At 48.8% G+C, this 20,921-nt stretch overlaps 2 protein-coding genes and 1 non-coding gene across 3 annotated transcripts in view; 1 reads left to right on the top strand and 2 right to left on the bottom strand.

Annotated features, from left to right (window-relative positions):
- ift172 (intraflagellar transport 172) overlaps window positions 1-3,664 on the bottom strand; it is a 29,574-nt gene extending 25,910 nt beyond the window's left edge. Inside the window, exons 1-10 of the mRNA XM_070986938.1 lie at window positions 3,426-3,664; window positions 2,798-2,941; window positions 2,528-2,640; window positions 2,386-2,425; window positions 1,937-2,002; window positions 1,684-1,763; window positions 1,463-1,550; window positions 1,139-1,353; window positions 860-983; window positions 663-758 (exon numbers count right to left, since the gene is read on the bottom strand). Of these exons, the coding sequence (XP_070843039.1) occupies window positions 663-758; window positions 860-983; window positions 1,139-1,353; window positions 1,463-1,550; window positions 1,684-1,763; window positions 1,937-2,002; window positions 2,386-2,425; window positions 2,528-2,640; window positions 2,798-2,941; window positions 3,426-3,464 (1,005 nt within the window). The 5' untranslated portion in view covers window positions 3,465-3,664. The remainder of the gene's footprint in view (window positions 1-662; window positions 759-859; window positions 984-1,138; window positions 1,354-1,462; window positions 1,551-1,683; window positions 1,764-1,936; window positions 2,003-2,385; window positions 2,426-2,527; window positions 2,641-2,797; window positions 2,942-3,425) is intronic.
- Window positions 3,665-4,041: 377 nt separating this feature from the next.
- Window positions 4,042-4,113, bottom strand: trnaa-ugc (transfer RNA alanine (anticodon UGC)). The gene has a single exon. It is a non-coding gene; the product is annotated as a tRNA-Ala (tRNA).
- A 903-nt stretch (window positions 4,114-5,016) lies between these two features.
- Window positions 5,017-20,247, top strand: cad (carbamoyl-phosphate synthetase 2, aspartate transcarbamylase, and dihydroorotase). The gene is made up of 44 exons (XM_070987315.1): window positions 5,017-5,403; window positions 6,076-6,215; window positions 6,318-6,447; window positions 6,531-6,673; window positions 6,781-6,922; window positions 7,671-7,842; window positions 8,796-8,981; window positions 9,062-9,171; window positions 9,304-9,446; window positions 9,590-9,721; window positions 9,835-10,068; window positions 10,152-10,373; window positions 10,550-10,738; window positions 10,819-10,943; window positions 11,046-11,179; window positions 11,269-11,381; window positions 11,577-11,741; window positions 11,836-11,921; window positions 12,044-12,290; window positions 12,450-12,548; window positions 12,635-12,859; window positions 12,954-13,136; window positions 13,223-13,441; window positions 13,531-13,698; window positions 13,791-13,973; window positions 14,094-14,198; window positions 14,311-14,556; window positions 14,637-14,718; window positions 15,020-15,186; window positions 15,311-15,475; window positions 15,563-15,694; window positions 15,794-15,995; window positions 16,079-16,269; window positions 16,410-16,550; window positions 16,671-16,760; window positions 16,850-16,991; window positions 17,097-17,308; window positions 17,399-17,473; window positions 17,604-17,816; window positions 18,077-18,202; window positions 18,279-18,434; window positions 18,525-18,626; window positions 19,027-19,121; window positions 19,414-20,247. Exons 1-44 carry the CDS (start codon window positions 5,313-5,315, stop codon window positions 19,511-19,513), a joined length of 6,723 nt encoding a protein of 2,240 aa, XP_070843416.1. The 5' UTR covers window positions 5,017-5,312; the 3' UTR covers window positions 19,514-20,247.
- The last annotated feature ends 674 nt before the right edge of the window (window positions 20,248-20,921 follow it).

The following is a 20,921-nucleotide window of genomic DNA, read 5'->3' as shown; positions in this document are numbered from 1 at the left end:
ACTCACAGCGGGAAAAGTTTCTCCTCAACTCTCGACTGGAAAACGTAATCACACATCAGGAGTCTCCTCAGCAGCCACAATTAATTTCTCAATCATAATCTCATCAATTCTAATTTGTTTCTTTACGTTTTCAAACCAGCAACGAAATCAATTCAAGCTTTAATTAAGTCGGGATGTTTTCAGCTCATCAGGAAATCTGATTGAGTTCAAAGGTTCATTTCTATCAGTTGTGTTTCCGACATTTATTCTGTGAGTATTTATTGTTAGAAATGATGCAGAATAGCAGCAGATAAGATGAAGAACTTGTCTGTTGATGTAATCAGACGACCTTCAAACCACCTTCATCAGTGTCTGTGTAGGACGTGCAGATCATTTTCAGTCAGTTTGGTGTGTGGACTCGCTCACATGGCTTTCAGCTGGTCTGCTCTTCGTTTCTCGATCAGGACATTGAGACACTGGGCTGTTTTCTCGCACTCGGATGAATTAAATGTGTTGTTGGTATTCGTGCCACAGAAGGTTAATAATGAGTGTTTCCATCCTGCTTGACCTGAATGTTTCCAACAAACAGTTGACTAAAGCACGCAGACGAAGGAAGGACTCATCGGGCCCTGAGTTTGACTGACTGTTGTTGTGCAGTTAAACATGGCCGTCTCCGTCTCTACCTGGCTCAGGCCGACGTAGGTCATCTCAAACTTGTTCTTGTAGATGGTTCTCCGCAAGCAGCAGTCGAACAGCTCCACTCCTCCACACAGCGTCCCCTGTCAGGACACAAAGGAAGACATCAAACACCATCTGCTTTCTTACAGGATGGCATTAAAGTCACGCTGGATCAAAACAACGCGACAGGTTAAGTATTTACAGCACAGAGGCGTGAGCCGTCCTTCTTCCAGGCCAGGCTGGTGATGGTGTAGAGGTTGAGGATCTCTTTGGGTTTGGCCTCATCCCACACGCCTCTCCGGGGAGCCCAGTTAAACACCCGCAGCCTTGGAGAGACAGCAGGAAGAGAAACAACCTGGTGACACACTGGAATCCACCTGCTTGCACTGACAGCATCACTCACATCCCTCTTAAAGGGGTTCTTCTGAGAGGACAGGCGTCACAGCGCTGTCTGTCACTGAACCCAGAGACCACCACTGACCGGTCGTAGCTGCCGAGCACGACCGACTGCCCGCTGGGGCTGGTGGCGGCCACCGTGAACTCCCTCTCCGTCCGATCGCGGGTGTAGTCGAAGGTCTGCAGAACGTGACCCTCCCTGCCGTAGGCCACCACCTTCTTGTCGCAGCCGCCCACCACGATGCTGTTTGTCCCCCAGGCCAGAGCGTAGGGTGGGCACGGGTGCATCAACAGCTTCCCCTGTGTCAGAGAGTGTGTGTGTGTGTTTTATCAGGCGTGTGATGTGCATGTGAAGGTAAAGTGATGCAGCAGTGCGATGACGTGCGTTGATCTGTGAGGCTGCGGCTACCTGAGACTCCCCTAAACCTTCATCATCAAAGAAGTAACGCACGACCGTCCCGTCGGCGTGACCAGACAGGACGCCTTTACCGGAAACACTGACACAGAACACACAAATAACGTAACTGAGCGTACCACAGAAGAAGAAAATTATACCATTTAAGGCATTTTGAGAGCAAACCAACTGTGCACTTTGTACGAACTCGTGATTATATGTGAATATGCATTTACTTGGATGCCAGTGAGACAACACAGGACTCAGTGCCGTAGATGGTTGATGACTTGTTGGTCTGAGTGTTGGCAAGGCGAACCTACGACAAAAGAAAATTAATTCAAATTTAAAGTGAGCGTGCAGTGTTTTCGGTTGGCCAATCAGAGCAGGCTGGGCTTTTGGCAAAGAGACAGGCGCTAAAACAGTGTGAATCAACTGTACCGCTAACAGACAGACTCCTGTTTCTGACGAGAGGCGACAGCTCGGACTTACCTTGCCATCCACTAACCCATAAACAATGGCGTGCTCTGCAGGCCAAAGCAAGCAGGTCACAGCACTCTGCAATACAGTGAACACAACGCTGCGTTACAGACATGTCGGAAAGCTGGAAATCCAAACTTCCTGCTGGGAAAAAAACTTTTCTGACACACAAAATCCATTAAAGTCTGAATTCTGTGTAGGAATACCAAAAGGCAAAATGTTCCAACCCATGACTTCCTAAATATTCATGTTACATCTCACAAAATTAACGCCACAGCTAATCTATGCTATGCAGCAACATGTTTGTAATCATTAAACATTTCTGGTCCCTTTTCAGCCTTTCATGGCCTCAAATCCCCTAAAAAAATCTGTAGAAAATACTAACTTACGGCCCAAATTGCCTTTTAAACATTAGCTTTTGCATTAGTAACACTATTATCTGTCTAGGTGTGTTTACTTACTGTCTGAACAAATTTGTTGCAAATGGCCTTCTTGTCCCCCCTAAGAGAGAAGATAACACTGATAAAAATCTGCTCACATGCGTCAACACAGATAACAGAATCCAGTTCAGTTTGGGATACGAGAGCAGCCAAAGGACATTACCAATCCTCTCCGATTCTGTAGACAAAGATGATGTTGTCAGACTGACCGATGGCGATTTTGGTGGAGTCCGGTGAGAAGGCCATGTCGTTGACCACATAGCTCTGTTTTCCATACTGACAAAAGATTACACTGGATTATTAAAGGCATGACTTGTACATTGAATTGAAAAGCTCAGGAACATCAAACCTGGCGCTCCGGGCTCAGAGGAACGTCTTTATACGTTTTCATACAGTGTGCTTGGAGATGCCACGCCATGGCCTCCTGCCTCACCTTGGAGTCCAGGGGTTTGGTGGAGAACTTGTCTCTCCTCTCTCCCTGCTCATCGTACAGCAGCACCACTCTGTCCACGGTGCAAACAGCGAACTTGGTGTTATTCGGCGCCCAGGCCATGCACGTCACTTTGGCAGCTCCCTCCTGTGCAGACACACAGAGCTAACAGTGAGCAAACAGAAAGCGCCTGAGCCGAGCATCCCTTCGGCTCAGTTCAGCTAACCTTATCCGGAAACAACCCCTTATGTTCTGCTTGCTAAGCGCCAAACTCCATGGAAAATTTAACTGTCTAACTGCTCCAGTTGATGTAATTTGTAATTTCTGTCTGTGTCTAAATCACCGAGACAGTCTAGAGCTAATTTGTGTCGTGTTAGCATTACTTTTTTCAACCACATAACGCGCCGCTGTTGCTAGCGAGCAAAGTATGATAACTATAAAAGTCAGTATTTAATACCAATTACTCATGGATAACTGAAGTCACTTAGATGCCGAATAGACAGCAGGATGTTAGAGTTTCGTTCCAGCTTTCGGGTCAAGTTGTTTGATCACTAACGTTTCATAGCCACACTTTTACCCGATGTCGCTCTCCAGCATCAGCTAGCATTAGCTAACGTGTCACTGAACTTACCTGGGGCGTTAAAAGTGTCTTAAGATGCTTCAGTTGCATTTTCGGGACTTTTTATGAGGCTCGTACAGGGAAGGATGTTATTACTGCTGAGATAAAGCGGAATCTTTAGATTACGGTCATTTTGTTGACCAGCTCCATGGCAGCAGCTAGCAGGGAGGACATCTTTGCCATAAACATAACTGGGATCTCCTTAGTTACCGCTGGGGCGGGGACTCGTGGTGCATTTACCACTATAGGAAATCAGAATCTCTGACCAAATAGTGCAATTCGTTTTATCTCGAAAATAAAAAATACAAAATTAAAAGCAGTAACGCTGGACGTTGAGAATATCGTCGTAATGTATAGCTCATTAGCTATCATAGACGATACATCAATAAATGCATGTCCACTCAAGACTAAAAACACCTGCGTGGTCTCATAGGCCTCGTGTTTCAAAGCGATGGTCTCCGTCATTGCCATACAGCGATCTAAATAATTAGACAAATAAGGGACAATTCTCTTGTCATGTTATATGTATGACCATTCTAGGGGCAGAAAATGAGTTTTTGAAACTTATTTCATTGAACCGTCATAACCAGTGGAGAAAGAACTTCCCCTACACGCGAAAAGGGAACACTGGAGATGCCGGGGATTGAACCCGGGGCCTCATACATGCAAAGCATGCGCTCTACCACTGAGCTACATCCCCTTCCATGTTACCCACTTGAAATATGGTTTATTTAATCTTACGATCTATATATGAGCTGGTTTCAGATGTTAAATGTGTCCTGACTGAACTACATCCTTCGTCACTGTCATTTTAAAATAATCACTGCACTGTACAGCAATATTTTTCATCTCAAGAATGAAACAACAAACAGTAACGGCAGCGGTTACGACACTTAAGCTGCCTTTCATACAGAAAACTATGGGCTGAGAAAAAGTCAAAGATTGATATGTCCCCCTCCCTCAAAGGCTGCCTCTAAACTGTCCTTGAAGAAAGCAGAAAGACTTCCAGCTGTGGTGAAACCGCTGCAGCAGGTACGAGCCCTGCTAGCGTGATGACGTCAAAGTGATGCCGAACTGTGTTAAGTTTCTTGATGATACCGGAAATGATCGATTTCACCTTCAATCTAAAGCAGGGCATTACGATATCATGGTTTTGGCATAATATACTGTATACAAACTTTGTCCAACTTCACTATCTTTTTTATATGCATTCAGCCATAATGACTTTCAAAATTACATGTTCTGAATTATTGAATAACATAATGAAGTTTGATCATATCCAAATTTTCCAAATCCAAAGATAACCTGAAACTGAACAACCAGCACTGTAAAAACTATTGGCTTCTCAAACCATACTTTTCTTCATTTTCTTCTTCATTTTTGTTTTATTGGTCTTGAAAATACTTTTTCCCACTGTCATCTGTTGTTATCAGACAACTCCTTGCCGTGAATTCATAATGGATTAATAGAGTATACAGCATAACCTAAATCTTGAGTAATTTAGCAGTGTGGCTTTTAATTTGAAGTTCCTCAACGGAAATGAAGCGCGCCACTGCGTTAAACTCACCGGCCCATGCGGCGGGCCGACTTCCACACTGCTGGCGGCGCGTGTGGAACACTTTGCACGGATCGTCCCGCCCGACTAACCGCAAAATAATACATCAAACCCCGCGTTTTTGTCTCATTTTTCCCTAACTTCCTCCGGATTCACCGAGACACTGCCAGAGATCTGCTCGGAGGTCAAATCTGGTCTCCATCGGTAGTTTTGACGGAGTCTCATCTGCATCCCCTGCCTCCTCGCGCGGCGTGAGCTTCACGTGGAGACCGGGGCTCATCACTGCCGTGATTCATCTATCAGTTTTCCGGTTACAGTGGGAAGCGTTAACTATTTGAGTGAAAATGACAAAGATGGCAACCTTGATTCTAGAGGACGGGACGACGTTCAAAGGCCTCCTTTTTGGTGCTAATGTGTCAGTGTCGGGAGAAGTTGGTAAGTCCTTTGAAGTACAGGCTAATTTCTAACGTTAACTTCAATTCGTCACACCGACAAATTTAGCTAGCTCATACAAAATAATCCTCCATTAAGAGCTAACTTTAGCTTAGACCTCTGTTTCTGTGTATTTTGGGCTTTTGGACATCTGATGCCAACTTGTCCTGATATCCCACGATGGTCAGGGATCAGAGTTGTAAAGCGCCAAACCGAGTTCCGCTTTCCCCATAGGAACATATCGCCAACTCTAAAGTTGGCTTGTTTACCGTTGTCACTTGGCACGCGCGCACACATGGCATTACTCTTCCACTTGTAAATACCGCCTACAGATAAAGATGAGCATTTCATTTCACTCTCTTTCTGACTCTGCCTGCTGCTCAACCATCTCCGGTATGTTTGGCAGGTGAATGCGTAGCTAAGAAGGTATGTGGAAGAACCGAGGTTACTCTTTAAAAATGGTCTGTGTTGTAGTTAATACACGCAGCTCAACGTATGGCAGGTGTGCCGAATTAAAGTTTAGGTAATACTGATTTTATGAAAGGCGGGACTTTGCTCTAACATCCGTGCGCGTGTGCCCATGAGCAAGTCAGCAGTAAAAGTGAAGGAATTTTCCGCGCAGCTGTATTAAAGGCATGGCTGGACCGCGTACTGATGAATAATTTGTGCGTTCAGTGTTTCAGACCGGCATGGTGGGCTACCCCGAGGCTCTCACTGACCCATCCTACCGCTGCCAGCTGCTGACCCTCACTTACCCTCTAATCGGCAACTATGGTGTGCCGAAGGATGAGGAGGGGGAGTTTGGACTGAGCAAGGTGGGCATCGTTGATAACCTTTAACGCTCCTCAAAGAGCTGCAGAAGCCTTGAATTAAGGAATTCAAGCAAAGTGAGCTTGTGTTTTTGTTTTCTTCCTCAGTGGTTCGAGTCGTCAAAGATTCACGCTGCAGCTCTGATTATTGGCGAGCTGTCTGAGAGTCCCAGTCACTGGAGTTCAGTCAAGTCACTGGACCAGTGGCTCAAAGAGGAAGGTGTTCCTGGATTACAAGGTCAGAAAAACTGAATCAGACACCTTCAAGAAATTAGACTCCACTGCAAGTTTTAACACATCTATTATCTCCATGAACTCCAGGCGTCGACACCCGCCGGCTGACCAAGAAGATCAGAGAGAAGGGCACCATGCTGGGGAAGCTGGTTGTGGACGGGACCCCTGAAGACAGTGTTCCCTTTGATAATCCGGACCAGAGGAATCTGGTCCAGGAGGTCTCCATGAAGGTAACGCCCCAGAGGCTTGGAAACCCTGAGCCCGGCAGCTGCCTGCGTATTTGTTTAATGTGTTTATTCATTAAATTTCTGTTCTTTTCTCCTTTGATTGTCTCCAGGAGCCCAGAGTGTTCAACCCCAGCGGTGGTTTGCGGATCACAGTGGTGGACTGCGGCATCAAATACAACCAGATCCGCTGCCTGGCTCAGAGAGGAGCCTGTGTTACGGTGGTGCCCTGGGACCACCCGCTGGACAGCGCAGGTCTGTCACTCATTTCTGCTGCCAGACATTCAGCAGCAAATCAGCTGACTGGGACGTCAGACTCGGTTGAGGTGGTTTGTCATTATGGCGAGTTTCCTTCATGCAGAACATGTAGCTAAAACATGGACTGTGTGTTTCAAGGAAACTCCCACACGAGGTTACGTTGATTCAACTTTGCAGACAGATTCATGAAGAGTTTTTTTATTTTTTCTGAATAAAAGGTGGACGAGTATCAGAAACGTTCAGAATCGTTCAAATGTCAGAACCAAGACCCGATCGACGCTGATTTCAGAGCTGTTTGATGACCAACGTGACTCAGCTTTGCCTTTCTTTGCATCTAGCGTGATGAAGATAACTTCGACTGCTTGCTCTTCTGAACTGTAATTGTTAGCATGGCTGCTAATGTTAGCATTGCTAATTGATTATCATCTGTCTGACATCTGCTCTCTGACCCTTCACCTACTGAGCGGGGACACTCGCTCATGCACATCGTTTGGTACCACCTTGTGGCCACAGATGCATCTTGCAGTTTGCTCACAGTTGCACTGCACACACACACACAAACTCACACACACACTCACAAAAATCATGGGTCTGAACCCATACGGGCCTCGGACCTCCAGCTCAGAGCCCCTACCAGTGAACCGTCTGTTGTTTTCTCATCAGTGTTCAGTGAAGTGACTCATACGTGGATCCAGTTTTAAAGTTTGTTGGTAACGTAATTATTTCTGTTTCCTCGTCTTTGTAGATTTTGATGGTTTGTTCCTCAGTAACGGCCCCGGCGACCCTCAGCTCTGTCAGGCCACCATCGACAGCCTGAGGAAGGTGGTCTGCGTGGAACGTCCCAAGCCGGTTTTCGGCATTTGCCTCGGCCACCAGCTGCTGTCTTTAGTCATCGAATCAAAGACCTTCAAGATGAAGTCAGTACCTCAGACTGAACTCTCGCATTTACCGAAAACAGAATTTAAATCCAAAGGTTCAAAAGTTTAAGAAATTGACCTCGAAGTATTAAATTTGCTTTCGTTTTGAGCGTTCTGCTGGTATGCACTCACGCCTGGAGCTCAGCCAGCCTCTCGCCAAGCTTAAAAAAGGGTTTTGGAGCAGGACAGATAGACGTGTGTCCTCATTGACCTCAGCCAGGTCTTCCAAACCCTCCACGCTCAGACATTCGCGCACACACTTTCTTTGGAGCGCTGCGATGTGAACTGCAGGTTTTCGCTGTTCTCAGCAGTCTGCGCCCTCCTGCGCCAGCGGCCCAGCGTCGGCCCGCTCGCCCTTGTTATGAAAAAGACTGAACAAACAAGCCGGCACGCGAGACGGGTCGCTCCGCTGAGCTGCACAGCCACATCTGCGGGGTTAGAGAGGCCGTCCTTCCCCTGAGACTCCTCTGACGGGAGCTCTGTCAGGCTCGGCGTGAAGGTCACAGCGGCCGGCCGATGTTTGCGTCTCCCTGCTGGAATGTGGACACATGAGATTAGAGTGAATCTGAAATCACAGATAGTTCACAGGGAAGAAACCGCAGGTGGTTTTCTCCACCTGGAAGTCCAAATCTAAGCGTAGCTGGATTATTTTAACAAGTGAGTTTATTAATGAAAGGCTTTTGAGGGTTTTCATGTTCTGGAAACAGCTTGTTTCTGCTGTTTGCTGCTTTAAGTCCGTGCACTGACATGCACTGAAAGCATTTTAAACTGGAAACACCTCAAATAACCAGTATGAGGGTCTCGTTATTGAGGGCTGATATTTTGTTCTGTCCAAAAGTTTCACTTTTGATAACTCAGATTGGAAATATCATGTTGTTTTCTTCAACACAGTGCGTTTTTGGTTTTCTTCCTAAATCACGGGGTGTCTCCAATAAATGTCTCTTGTCTCTCAGGTACGGTAACCGTGGCCACAACCAGCCGTGCATCCACAAGGGGACAGATCGCTGCTTCATCACCAGTCAAAACCACGGGTTTGCCGTCGACCCCGACACCCTGCCCGACGACTGGGACGTCCTCTTTACCAACGCCAATGACCACACCAACGAGGGCATCGTACACAACACCAAACCCCTGTTCAGGTAACGCACGAAACTCCGGAGTCCAGTCGGCTCGTATGTGAATGAACAGTGTGGTTAAACCTGCTGTGGTGTGTTTCCAGTGTCCAATTCCACCCGGAGCACATGGCCGGTCCCACAGACCTGGTCGGCCTGTTTGACGTCTTCCTGGACACCGTGAAGGACCAGAAGGAGGGCAACGCCACCAGATCTGGTACTAATGTCAATGTTTATTCTCTCGCTTCACCTCCTGATGTTTTAATAGCAGCATTCTCAATCTGTGCTGTTCGTTGATTTGGGACTTCCTCGCAAAGTTTGCATGATACTTTTTGCTTCGCCCCCCCAGTGAAGCAGCGTCTGATGGACCACCTCACCTACCCGGGTTCCCCGAAACCTGACGAGGTGGTCAGACCCAGGAAGGTCCTCATCCTGGGCTCTGGAGGGCTGTCCATCGGACAGGCCGGGGAGTTCGACTACTCCGGCTCTCAGGTCAGTCAGGAGCTCCTACCTGATGAGACTAGTGAAGATATTCTGATGTAAAATTTAGTTATTTTATTTTAGGAGAACGCAGCCAATCACAGGATTTGACCTGTTTCTTCCTCCAGCTGATGTCATTGTCTTTTGTTTTTCAGGCAATTAAGGCTCTCAAGGAAGAGAATATCCAGACTGTGCTGATCAACCCCAACATCGCCACAGTCCAGACCTCCAAGGGCCTGGCCGACAAAGTCTACTTCCTGCCCATCACGCCGGAGTACGTCACTCAGGTGCGGATGAACTGTCTGGACTCTGGGGATGTTTCAGACTCGTGTGTCAAAGCTTTTATCAGCTCAAATCTCTCAGTAAAAGCTGCTCATCATCCCACTTTCTTCACTTTCAGGTGATTAAGAACGAACGTCCGGACGGCGTGCTGCTCACCTTCGGTGGTCAGACGGCTCTGAACTGCGGCGTGGAGCTGACCAAGTTGGGCATCCTGGAGAAGTATAAAGTCAAGGTTCTGGGGACGCCGGTGGCCTCCATCGAGATGACCGAAGACCGCAAGATCTTTGTGGAGAAGATGGAGGAGATCAACGAACACGTCGCTCCCAGTGAAGCGGCGCTGTCTGTGGAGCAGGTGAGGAGACACGTCGATTCATGAAGAGCAGCTCGGCTTCATCGCCTCCGTTCCTTTTCTTAACGTGTCTGTTTAACTTCCAGGCGGTGGCAGCTGCAGAACGTCTCGGCTACCCTGTTCTGGTCCGGTCAGCATTCGCCCTCGGCGGTCTGGGATCGGGCTTTGCAAACAACAAAGAGGAGCTAACCACCCTGGTGACTTCAGCCTTCGCCCACACCTCCCAGGTCCTGGTGGACAAGTCCCTGAAAGGCTGGAAGGAGATCGAGTACGAGGTGGTCCGCGATGCCTACGACAACTGCGTCACCGTGAGTAAAGAGGCTTTTTACCCTTAATGCTCAGTGATCCTCGTTTTTGGATCAATCAAAGTAAGACAATGATTGAAAGACAACAGCACGTTCTGTCTGTTCTGTGTCTTTTGTAGCATTAGCATCATTGTGGTATTGACAGCATGTGTGAGACTTGATTCCTTCTTCTTGTTCAGGTGTGTAACATGGAGAATATTGACCCTCTGGGCATCCATACCGGAGAATCCATCGTGGTGGCGCCCAGTCAGACGCTTAACGACCGCGAGTACAACATGCTGAGGAACACGGCCATCAAAGTCATCAGGCACCTCGGCATTGTGGGAGAGTGCAACATCCAGTACGCCCTGAACCCCGAGTCTGAGCAGGTATGAACGGAATAATCCAGAAGCAAAGAGAAATGTTCTGTCAGATTCTGCTGTGACCTGCGTCTGTTGGTGCGTTTCAGTACTACATCATCGAGGTGAACGCCCGTCTGTCGAGGAGTTCGGCCCTGGCCAGTAAGGCCACAGGTTACCCTCTGGCCTACGTAGCGGCTAAACTCGGGCTGGGGATCCCGCTGCCACGGCTCGTGTACGTCTCTCACTTAATCAGCCAATGAAAACAGATTCCACTGACACGCCTCATCACGTCCTGCGATTCACTAATAAAAGTCTTTGGATGTATTTTCTGCAGGAACTCTGTGACCAACTCGACGACGGCCAACTTCGAGCCCAGTCTGGACTACTGTGTGGTGAAGGTGCCGCGCTGGGATCTCAGCAAGTTCCTCAGGGTGTCCACCAAGATCGGCAGCTCCATGAAGAGCGTCGGTAAGAGGCGGCGGCCGAACTGCGTTTTACTGTCACGCCTTCAACAGCGGGGTCAATGAGAAGCTCTTCACCTGTGCTTTGCTCCGCAGGTGAGGTGATGGCTATTGGCCGCAGCTTCGAGGAGGCCTTCCAGAAAGCTCTGAGGATGGTGGATGAGAACTGTGTTGGCTTCGACCACACCATCAAGCCTGTCTCTGAAAAGGTATTTTTGTTGTTTTTACTGTGTTTTAAGTCACTTTTAAATGTTGAAATTCTTTCGTTCTTGAACCTGCTGTGAGTCACTCAGGGTCCGTTATTCACATGATATCAGATCACCTGTTCAGTCGTCATCAGTGTGTCGTACCTGTATTAAGGAGAAATGCATTAATTCAGGTTTTTTTCCCCCTCTGCCCTCCAGGAGTTGCAGACGCCGACAGATAAGCGCATCTTTGTTCTGGCGGCGGCGTTCCGAGCCGGCTACACGGTGGACCAGCTGTACGAGCTCACCAAGATCGACCGCTGGTTCCTGCACAAGATGAAGAACATCGCCGACCACGAGCAGCTGCTGGAGACGTACAGCCAGGTGAGGTGGACGAGGACGTACCTGGCTGGGAATGTTAGCGGCAGCTGTCTTCTCCTGACTCTTCACATTTCTTGTTTGCGTTGCTCTCCACCAGGATGGCAGCGCCATGCCTGCAGAGGTGATGCGAAAGGCCAAGCAGCTCGGCTTCTCCGACAAGCAGATAGCGTTAGCTGTGCAGAGGTGAGTGGGACGGACGAGGACACTGAAGACGATGTCTTTGTACTGCTAACCTATCATCTGTTTGCCTTCATTCACGTCTAAACGATGGAGGTCTGAGGTGTTTTTGTTTTTTCCTGCTACAGCACAGAACTGGCAGTGAGGAAGCTGCGTCGCGATTGGTCCATCCTCCCCGTGGTGAAGCAGATCGACACAGTGGCGGCCGAATGGCCCGCCCACACTAACTACCTGTACTTGACCTATCACGGGACAGAGAACGACCTGCACTTCAACGACCAGCACGTCATGGTGATCGGCTCTGGGGTTTACCGCATCGGCAGCAGCGTGGAATTTGATTGGTGCGCGGTCGGCTGCATCACAGAACTCAGGAAGGCGAGTCTCTGAGATTGAAGTACAATGCTGATTGGATGTGCTACCAGTCATTCGATGTTTAAATGATGAAGATAATCGTTTGATCTTTTTATAGGTTTAATTTGCTGACATGTCTTCCTAATGCATAAATCAATATTTATCCATGTTATCGTGTTGCAGATGGGCTATAAGACCATCATGGTGAACTACAACCCAGAGACGGTCAGCACAGACTATGACATGTGCGACCGTCTCTACTTCGATGAGATCTCCTTTGAGGTAAGACTTTAGCGTCCACAAAAAGCCCGCGATGAGCTCTGTTCTGATGACGGCTTCGAGGTTAATGACTGCTGGACGTCTCTCAGGTGGTGATGGACATCTACGAGAGGGAGAACCCAGAGGGAGTGATCCTCTCTATGGGAGGCCAGCTGCCCAACAACATCGCCATGTCCCTGCACCGTCAGCTGTGCCGCATCTTGGGAACGTCGCCCGAGTTCATCGACTGTGCCGAGAACAGGTTCAAGTTCTCCCGGATGCTGGACACCATCGGGATCAGCCAGCCGCAGTGGAAGGAGCTCTCTGACACTGAGGTACAGCCGGTTCGGACCCGAAGAAGACGCTTTGTCTTTCTAATGGAGTTCATGGTTTGAATTCTGTTTCCTGTTTCTTCCCGCCTCTGTCTAGTCTGCCGTGAAGTTCTGTGAGACGGTGGGTTACCCCTGCCTGGTTCGTCCTTCATATGTTCTCAGCGGGGCGGCCATGAACGTCGCCTACAGTGACCGCGACCTGGAGAAATACCTGACCAACGCCGTGGCTGTGTCCAAGGAGCACCCGGTCGTCATCTCCAAATTCATACAGGAGGCCAAGGTGAGAAAAGGAGTCGCAGAATCACTTAAAGACTGTAACTTCACAAGGATTTGTTGTATTTAAAGATCCCTGTGTCCACTTTCCAGGAGATAGACGTGGACGCCGTAGCCTGTGACGGGGTGGTGATGGCCATCGCCATCTCCGAACACGTGGAGAACGCCGGCGTTCACTCCGGCGACGCCACGCTGGTGACGCCGCCTCAAGATCTCAATCAGAAGACGATGGAGAGGATCAAGATGATCGTCCACGCCATCGGCCAGGAGCTGCAGGTCACCGGACCGTTCAACCTGCAGCTGATTGCCAAGGTGGGGGTCGGTGGGGGTCGCTGTGGAGGCTGTGCCGGGCTGCCGCGGATCAGACGCTGGACCATCTAACGCTGTGCTTTTTCTGCCAGGATGACCAGCTGAAGGTGATCGAGTGCAACGTTCGAGTCTCCCGCTCCTTCCCCTTCATATCCAAGACTCTCGGCGTGGACCTCGTTGCCCTGGCAACTCAGGCCATCATGGGGGAGGACGTGGAGCCCGTGGGCCTGATGAGAGGGAAAGGGATTGTGGGAGTCAAGGTAAGCGAAGTGGACTGAACTCTTCAGTCTGCACTGCAGCCTCTGTTTCCCATCAGTCATCATGCCTCCTCCCTGCCCGTCGCGTCCTCCAGGTTCCTCAGTTCTCCTTCTCTCGGCTGGCCGGCGCCGACGTGGTGCTCGGGGTGGAGATGACCAGCACCGGCGAAGTGGCCTGTTTCGGGGAGAACAGATACGAAGCTTACCTCAAAGCCATGCTGTCCACGGGCTTCAAGATCCCCAGAAAGAACATCCTGCTGTCCATCGGCAGCTACAAGGTACCTGCAGGGCGTGATGACGTCAGCGTTAACGGAGTCTGTTACTGCTAGTTTGCGCTCTAAGGTTTCATACGTATCCGTTTATTGTGTTAATCAGATCTTATTGATCACTGTTTGCAGAACAAGAGCGAGCTGCTGCCCACCGTGCAGGCTCTGGAGTCTCTGGGTTACGACCTGTACGCCAGTCTGGGGACTGCAGACTTCTACACCGAGCACGGAGTCAAGGTAACTGAAAAGATTTCTTTTATTTCATCTCACCAGCAGCCTCGAGCAGAGGAGTATGTTCACACGTGTCGCCGCCGTCGTCTCTTCTGACGTTTTCCGCCTCCTGTGTCAGGTGACCGCGGTGGACTGGCCGTTTGAGGAGGACGACAGCGAGTGTCCCACCAAAGAGAAGCAGCGCAGCATCATGAACTACTTGGAGGAAAACCACTTCGACCTGGTCGTCAACCTCTCCATGAGGAACAGCGGCGGCCGCCGGCTGTCCTCCTTCGTCACCAGAGGCTACAGGACGAGACGCATGGCGGTCGACTACTCCGTCCCGCTCATCATCGACATCAAGTGCACCAAGCTCTTCGTCCAGGTTTTTGACTTTTTCATCTCACTGATGGGAAAGCTTTTAGTTTTTCACTGAACATTAATAATCTGAACGGATGTTTTCAGGCTCTTCGTCAGATCGGCAGGACGCCACCGGTGAAGACTCACATCGACAGCATGACGTCCCAGACTCTGGTCCGTCTGCCGGGTGAGTCACTGCCTGACGTGTCCGTCCATTCTGACTGATGCTGGACGCTTTGCAACCTTTCAAATATGAGACTTTCCATCATTTTAACGCAGATGCACAGGACTGGACAGACCGTTAGCTTCATGCTAAGAGTTTCTTTCCCAGCAGACATTTTGAGTATCTAGTGTCTGTTTTGCGGATCATATCCTGCGTCCACAGACGTTTAAGTAAATGTTTAATCCCACATATGGTGCAAACCGGGATGAGACTTAGAAACACAACCTCGTGTGGTCAAATCTTTGTGTCTGTGATCGATTCTCAGGTCTGATCGACGTTCACGTTCACCTGCGGGAGCCTGGCGCCACACATAAGGAGGACTTCTCCTCCGGTACGGCAGCTGCTCTGGCAGGAGGCGTGACCATGGTGTGTGCGATGCCCAACACATCCCCCGCCATCACCGACCCCGCCACTCTGACCCTGGTGCAGAAGGTAAGGTCCCGTTTGTCCGGGCCTGTGAGCAGGAGGACGGGACGGACGTTTCTAACATGGCGCTGGTGCTTTTTCAGTCACTGTTAACTGAAGTCATGAATAAATAAACCTGTCGTATCGTCAGCTGGCCAAAGCGGGCTGCCGCTGTGACTACGCCCTGTATGTGGGCGCCGCTTCAGACAACGCCGCCGTCCTGCCATCCATCGCCAGCCAGGCTGTCGGCTTGAAGATGTACCTGAACGACACGTACTCCACCCTGAAGATGGACAACGTGTCTCTGTGGATGGAGGTGGGCGGTTACGGTGTGTTTTCACACTCTTTACTCCTCCAGCCTGCAAACTGAAAGCTGAACTCTGTCTGTCTGTTCTGTACGAAGCACTTTGAGAAGTGGCCCAAGCAGATGCCCATCGTCGCTCACGCCGAGAAGCAGACGGTGGCGGCCATCCTCATGGTGGCGCAGCTCTACCAGCGGCCGGTCCACATCTGCCACGTGGCCAAGAAGGAGGAGGTAAAGCACGGCGTCTTCTTTCCTCTTACACTGCATGTTATAGAAAATGCAGAGATGTGCTGCTCAGTATCATGAAACTTCTGACCTCCTCTTTTTCAGATCCTCATCATCCGGGCAGCGAAGCAGAAGGGCATCCAGGTCACGTGCGAGGTGGCGCCTCATCACCTCTTCCTGTGCGAGGACAACGTGGCAGAGATCGGCGGTGGGCGAGCGCAGGTTCGACCCATGCTGGGAACACGCGAGGACATGGAGGCTCTGTGGGAGAACCTGGACATCATTGACTGCTTCGCCACAGACCACGGTCAGCAGCCGCACAGACACCGTCCCGTTACTCTTCTGTTGGTCGAAGCGCTTCGCCTCTGAAATGTTCTGTCGTGTCTTTAGCTCCTCACTCTGTGGAGGAGAAGAACAGCGAGCGTCCTCCTCCGGGTTACCCCGGCCTGGAAACGATGCTGCCGCTGCTGCTGACCGCCGTCAGCGATGGACTTCTGACTCTGGACGATATCGTCAGGCGTCTTTATGACAACCCACGCAGGATCTTCAACCTGCCCGTCCAGGAAAACACTTACGTGGAGGTAAACAAACAACACAACGTGATTTCTACGTGCTGATGGATACTCGTCTGTTTATCACACTGCAGTCTAGATTGTTGTGCTGTACATTACGCTAAAACCACGTCTCTGTCTGTGTGTCTGTCTCTGTCTGTGTCTTTCAGGTGGACCTGGAGCAGGAGTGGGTCATTCCTCAGGCCATGCAGTTCACCAAGTCAAAGTGGACGCCTTTCCAGGGTATGAAGGTGAAGGGAAAAGTCCGCCGGGTGGTTCTGCGTGGAGAGGTGGCCTACATCGATGGCCAGGTCAGCAGACACACGTGCTGTTAAACTCCAGATATTTATCACTTTGTGTCATTTGATTGTTTGATTGATTGTTTACGCTCATTCGATGCGTCTAAAGCTTCGGTTCCTCGTCTCTCTCAGGTGTTGGTGCCTCCAGGTTACGGTGAAGATGTGAAGACCTGGCCCACCGCCTCGATCCCTCCTCCTGAGCCCGTTAAAGAAAGTCCCAGGGTACTCAGAGTGGACCGAACGCTGACACCAAACGTGTTGTTTGTGTTCATTGTGATTGTGTGATTTATTGTGTTTTTCCTCGGGTTCAGACTCCGGAGCACCCGCGTCCGACTCCTCCGCGGGACGGCCTGATCCGAACCCGAGCGCCCAGCCCGCGACGATCGGCGGGAGAAAGCCGCTACCTGCTGCCACCTCGCATCCACCGCTCCTCTGATCCCGGACTGCCACCAGGTACTACAGCTCCCATAATGCTGTGGGGCATCTGCTCAGTCATGCCAGTTGGTGTAGATGCAGTAAAAGCGTAAATTGTGCATCGTGTCACTTCGCTGTCTGCAGAGATGGTTGCGCTCCCTCCAGCCGCCGCCGCCGCCACCACCACCACCGGTGATGGTTACAGCCACCCCCCTCCTCTGTCCAGGCTGCTGTCCCCTCAGTCCGGAGCAGGACTCGCACCTGCTGGACCGGCGTCCCACTTCCAGACCTCACCTCTGCTGCACCCGCTGGTGGGCCAGCACATCCTGTCTGTCAGGCAGTTCAGCAAAGAGCAGGTAGATCACTCACTCTGGACGAGCTGCAGAAATACCACCCGGACATCATTCTGATGCTCATCATTTTGGCTTTTTTGGTGTTTGTTTCAGATCTCACACCTTTTTAACGTCGCCCACACTTTGCGATTGATGGTTCAGAAGGAGCGAAGCTTAGACATCCTGAAGGTACGTCCTCGACACAGACGTCTTCACCTGATTACTGTTTACTGTTTACTGTTTTAATATCTCCTGTCTGAAAGCAGCTTAGAACTTGTCTTTGTCGAGCCCAGCTCAGACACTCTTCTTTGCCGTCCAGGGTAAAGTGATGGCGTCCATGTTCTACGAGGTCAGCACTCGCACCAGCAGCTCCTTCGCGGCAGCCATGCAGCGCCTGGGCGGTTCAGTGGTGAACTTCAGCGAATCCACCTCGTCGACGCAAAAAGGAGAATCTCTGGTGGACTCGGTCCAGACCATGAGCTGCTACACCGACGTCCTGGTGCTGCGACACCCGACGCCTGGAGCGGTAGAGGTGGGTCTAAGATAAAAGGGCCTGATGACACTGAAGTGCTCGTGATGGCTTCTAGTTGAATTTGTTAAAATCTTTGGCGACCCCTAGTGGTGTTATCAAAAAGGACACATGGTGCCAACCTGGTGGCTTTAATATAAAATATATAAATATAGTGTGAAGTTACAGTAATTTTAGCCAGTACTGTGTGTAATACACACCGCTTCAGTGACACTCTTGTGTTCAGAGTATTTTTGACATTTTTGTCTTTATGTTGACTTCAGAGTGCTTCACGTCATTGTCGTAAACCTGTGATCAACGCTGGAGACGGCGTGGGGGAGCATCCGACCCAGGCGCTGCTGGACGTCTTCACCATCAGAGAGGAGCTGGGGACGGTCAACGGCATGACGGTGAGGGACAAAACGAGCTCTCCTTCGCTTTCCTTTAGGTTTCTTCCGTCTCACGTTTTCGTATGTTTCCTGTCAGATAACCATGGTCGGGGATCTGAAACACGGCCGTACGGTTCATTCCCTCGCCAAACTGCTGACTCAGTACCGCATCACGCTGCGCTACGTGGCTCCCAAGAACCTTCACATGCCGGCAGAGATCATCAGCTACGTGGCCTCGAAGGGCATCAAACAGGTTCAGCAGTGCGACGGATGAAAACAGACCTGAGCAACAGGAAACGCTGTTTTCTCTGACTAAAGCAGGTTGTTTTTTGCCTGCTTGCAGGAGGAGTTTGACAGCATCGAGGAAGCGCTGCCTGAGACCGACGTCCTCTACATGACAAGGATCCAGAAGGAGAGGTTCGCATCCGAGGACGAGTACAACGCTGTGAGTGACCTCTGTTTGATCGCATCCACTGCTTTCACTTCCATGTATGGAAGGTTTAAAGCGCCGAGACAAGAAGCTGTAAATAAATTCAGAATTAAGGAAAGCTTGACTGAATGAAAAATAAGCTAATTTAATGCTAATAATTATAATAAGATGCTCAAATAAATATCTAATTGAATCCTTGTAAATAAATCCATCACCAATCATGAAACTTTAAACATAAACGTTAAATGTATTTATATATTGACACATTTGTGTCCTGCTTTGTTCATTCTTACAGTAAAATTATTTTCTTAAGCACAAACTTGCGTATGTGACTATAAATCTGCTTTTTTCTTTCTTTCTTTCTTTCTTTCTTTCTTTCTTTCTTTCTTTCTTTCTTTCTTTCTTTCTTTCTCAGTGTTTTGGCCAGTTCATCCTCACCCCTCACATCATGACCGTTGCCAAAAAGAAGATGGTGGTGATGCATCCTCTGCCCCGGGTCAATGAAATCAGGTAAGACCCCGTCAGCACTGTGGCCTCCCACCGTCTCAGGTGTGTCCTCTGAGCACCTGAATGCACCAAAAAGATAAAGTTTTCAAAATTTCTTGTTTCTTTTTTTTGTTCCTCGAAGAATATTATTTTTGACTTGAAATATCTCATAAAACTGTCCTTATAGAATAAAGATGCACATGTTTTTGAGATTGGTGCTACGTGACCAGAGAGCACAGAGACACAGCGCTTTGGTCATGTGCATCACACGTGAGCTGAAACTGACCCTCTGTTTCACTTCCTCTTCTTCTCTCAGTGTGGAGGTGGACACCGACCCGAGGGCGGCCTATTTCCGTCAGGCAGAGAACGGCATGTACATCCGAATGGCCCTGCTGGCCACCGTAGTGGGCAGATAGATCATGTGCTGCCTGTTAGCAAACCTTTATAGTAGTAAGTGTTAGCCGCCAGTGTTTTCTTTCCTGGGATCTGTGGATTTCTTATTTCCAGTCCTTGAAGGTGTTAAAACAACGCTAAGACTCGTAGTTTATAAAATCATGCTGCTTTTCTTCAGTTTGACAGACCGTGACTTGTGTAATTACCAGGTTTCATTTCATAAACTGAATAGTTTTTTGTCTTAAACGCACATTTTCCATAAAACTGTTTCTTAACTAAATAATCATTTAGATTTAAGTGTTTGGACCAATGAGATTTTGTTTTTGTTGGACTGTGATGTCAGTATTTCAGTAAAGAACAGGAAGGTGGCCGTTAGAGATGTGTGATATTAATGAAATCAGTGTCACTCTGCGGCTGCACAGATGTTTCCTCATCCACTCAGCAGTTGGTGAATTTAAAGGGACCAGTGAGGACGTGAAAAGGGAGAAAGGTTGAGATTATTAAGTGATCTGTTCTGACCAACAATGGTTCCAGCCGTCTCCTGAAACTCTCTTTGAACATGTGACGCTAACAGGTCGCTGCTCTCATGGTCTTGATGGTTTTGGGCTGATTGCTGGAACAGTCTGTGATTTCTTACACTATAGCAGTTTAGGAGCAAACTTTCTTTTTTATGCAAATGGGATTAATGTCATTTCAGTGTTGGTGAATGACTTTGTATTATAAGGAGAAATAAATAATAAAAAAAGTTTTGCAGCTGACTTTGTCGTTATTCTGCATGAAGCAACACGAGAAATGTGACGTCCCCTTGTGTCCAGACTGGACGTCCAGGTCGTTCAGGTGTCATGCAATAACACTGTAACATCACCTTTCTTCTGATTTAGTGAGTTATTATGTTTTTGCTTATTAAGATGAATTTCAATTGAGTCATAATGAACATGAACATGTCTCATGTTAATTCAAATTGTAAAAATATTTGTTCAAAAGAAAAAAAGGTCATAACCGTCCACATCCACCTGCTGCGTCTTTTTAGAGACATGTTTTTATGGTTTCAAATGCTGCTGTCCACTCATTGCTATTCCGGATGTCAGAGTTTAATCTGAGACGTATTTTAGAAGAAAACAGAAAACTGGAAAGTACTCATGTGACAGCAAATTAAATAAATCAACAAAAATAAAAAGTGGGGGAAATGGCATCACTGTCTCCACAAAGCTGTTGATTGTCGGACCGTTTATAGAAACGTTAGGAAATAAAATCTTATAATACTGAGCAAAACAGTGTTTCTAACAAAATTTGAAAATGATTTGATAAAATGCTAAAATCTAATTTGATATTTATGATCAGGAACAGAAGACAAGCAGTGAAAGCATGTGATGGTTTTTAAAAAAAGTGGGGTTACACTAAATGCTGCGTTCAGTAACTGTCAGAAAAATC

The sequence above is a fragment of the Chaetodon trifascialis genome, chromosome 19 (genome assembly GCF_039877785.1).
Source record: "Chaetodon trifascialis isolate fChaTrf1 chromosome 19, fChaTrf1.hap1, whole genome shotgun sequence".
Taxonomy (NCBI): Eukaryota; Metazoa; Chordata; class Actinopteri; order Chaetodontiformes; family Chaetodontidae; genus Chaetodon; species Chaetodon trifascialis.
Note: the sequence above shows the minus strand (reverse complement) of the source record. Positions and strands in the feature narration are given on the sequence as shown.

Coding starts and splice junctions, on each gene's coding strand:
- cad (XM_070987315.1), top strand. CDS start 5,313: ATGACAAAGATGGCAACCTTGATTCTAGAGGACGGGACGACGTTCAAA. Junction 9,172..9,303: donor GGGCAACGCCACCAGATCTG/GTACTAATGTCA, acceptor TCGCCCCCCCAG/TGAAGCAGCGTCTGATGGAC. Junction 12,860..12,953: donor AGGAGCTCTCTGACACTGAG/GTACAGCCGGTT, acceptor GCCTCTGTCTAG/TCTGCCGTGAAGTTCTGTGA.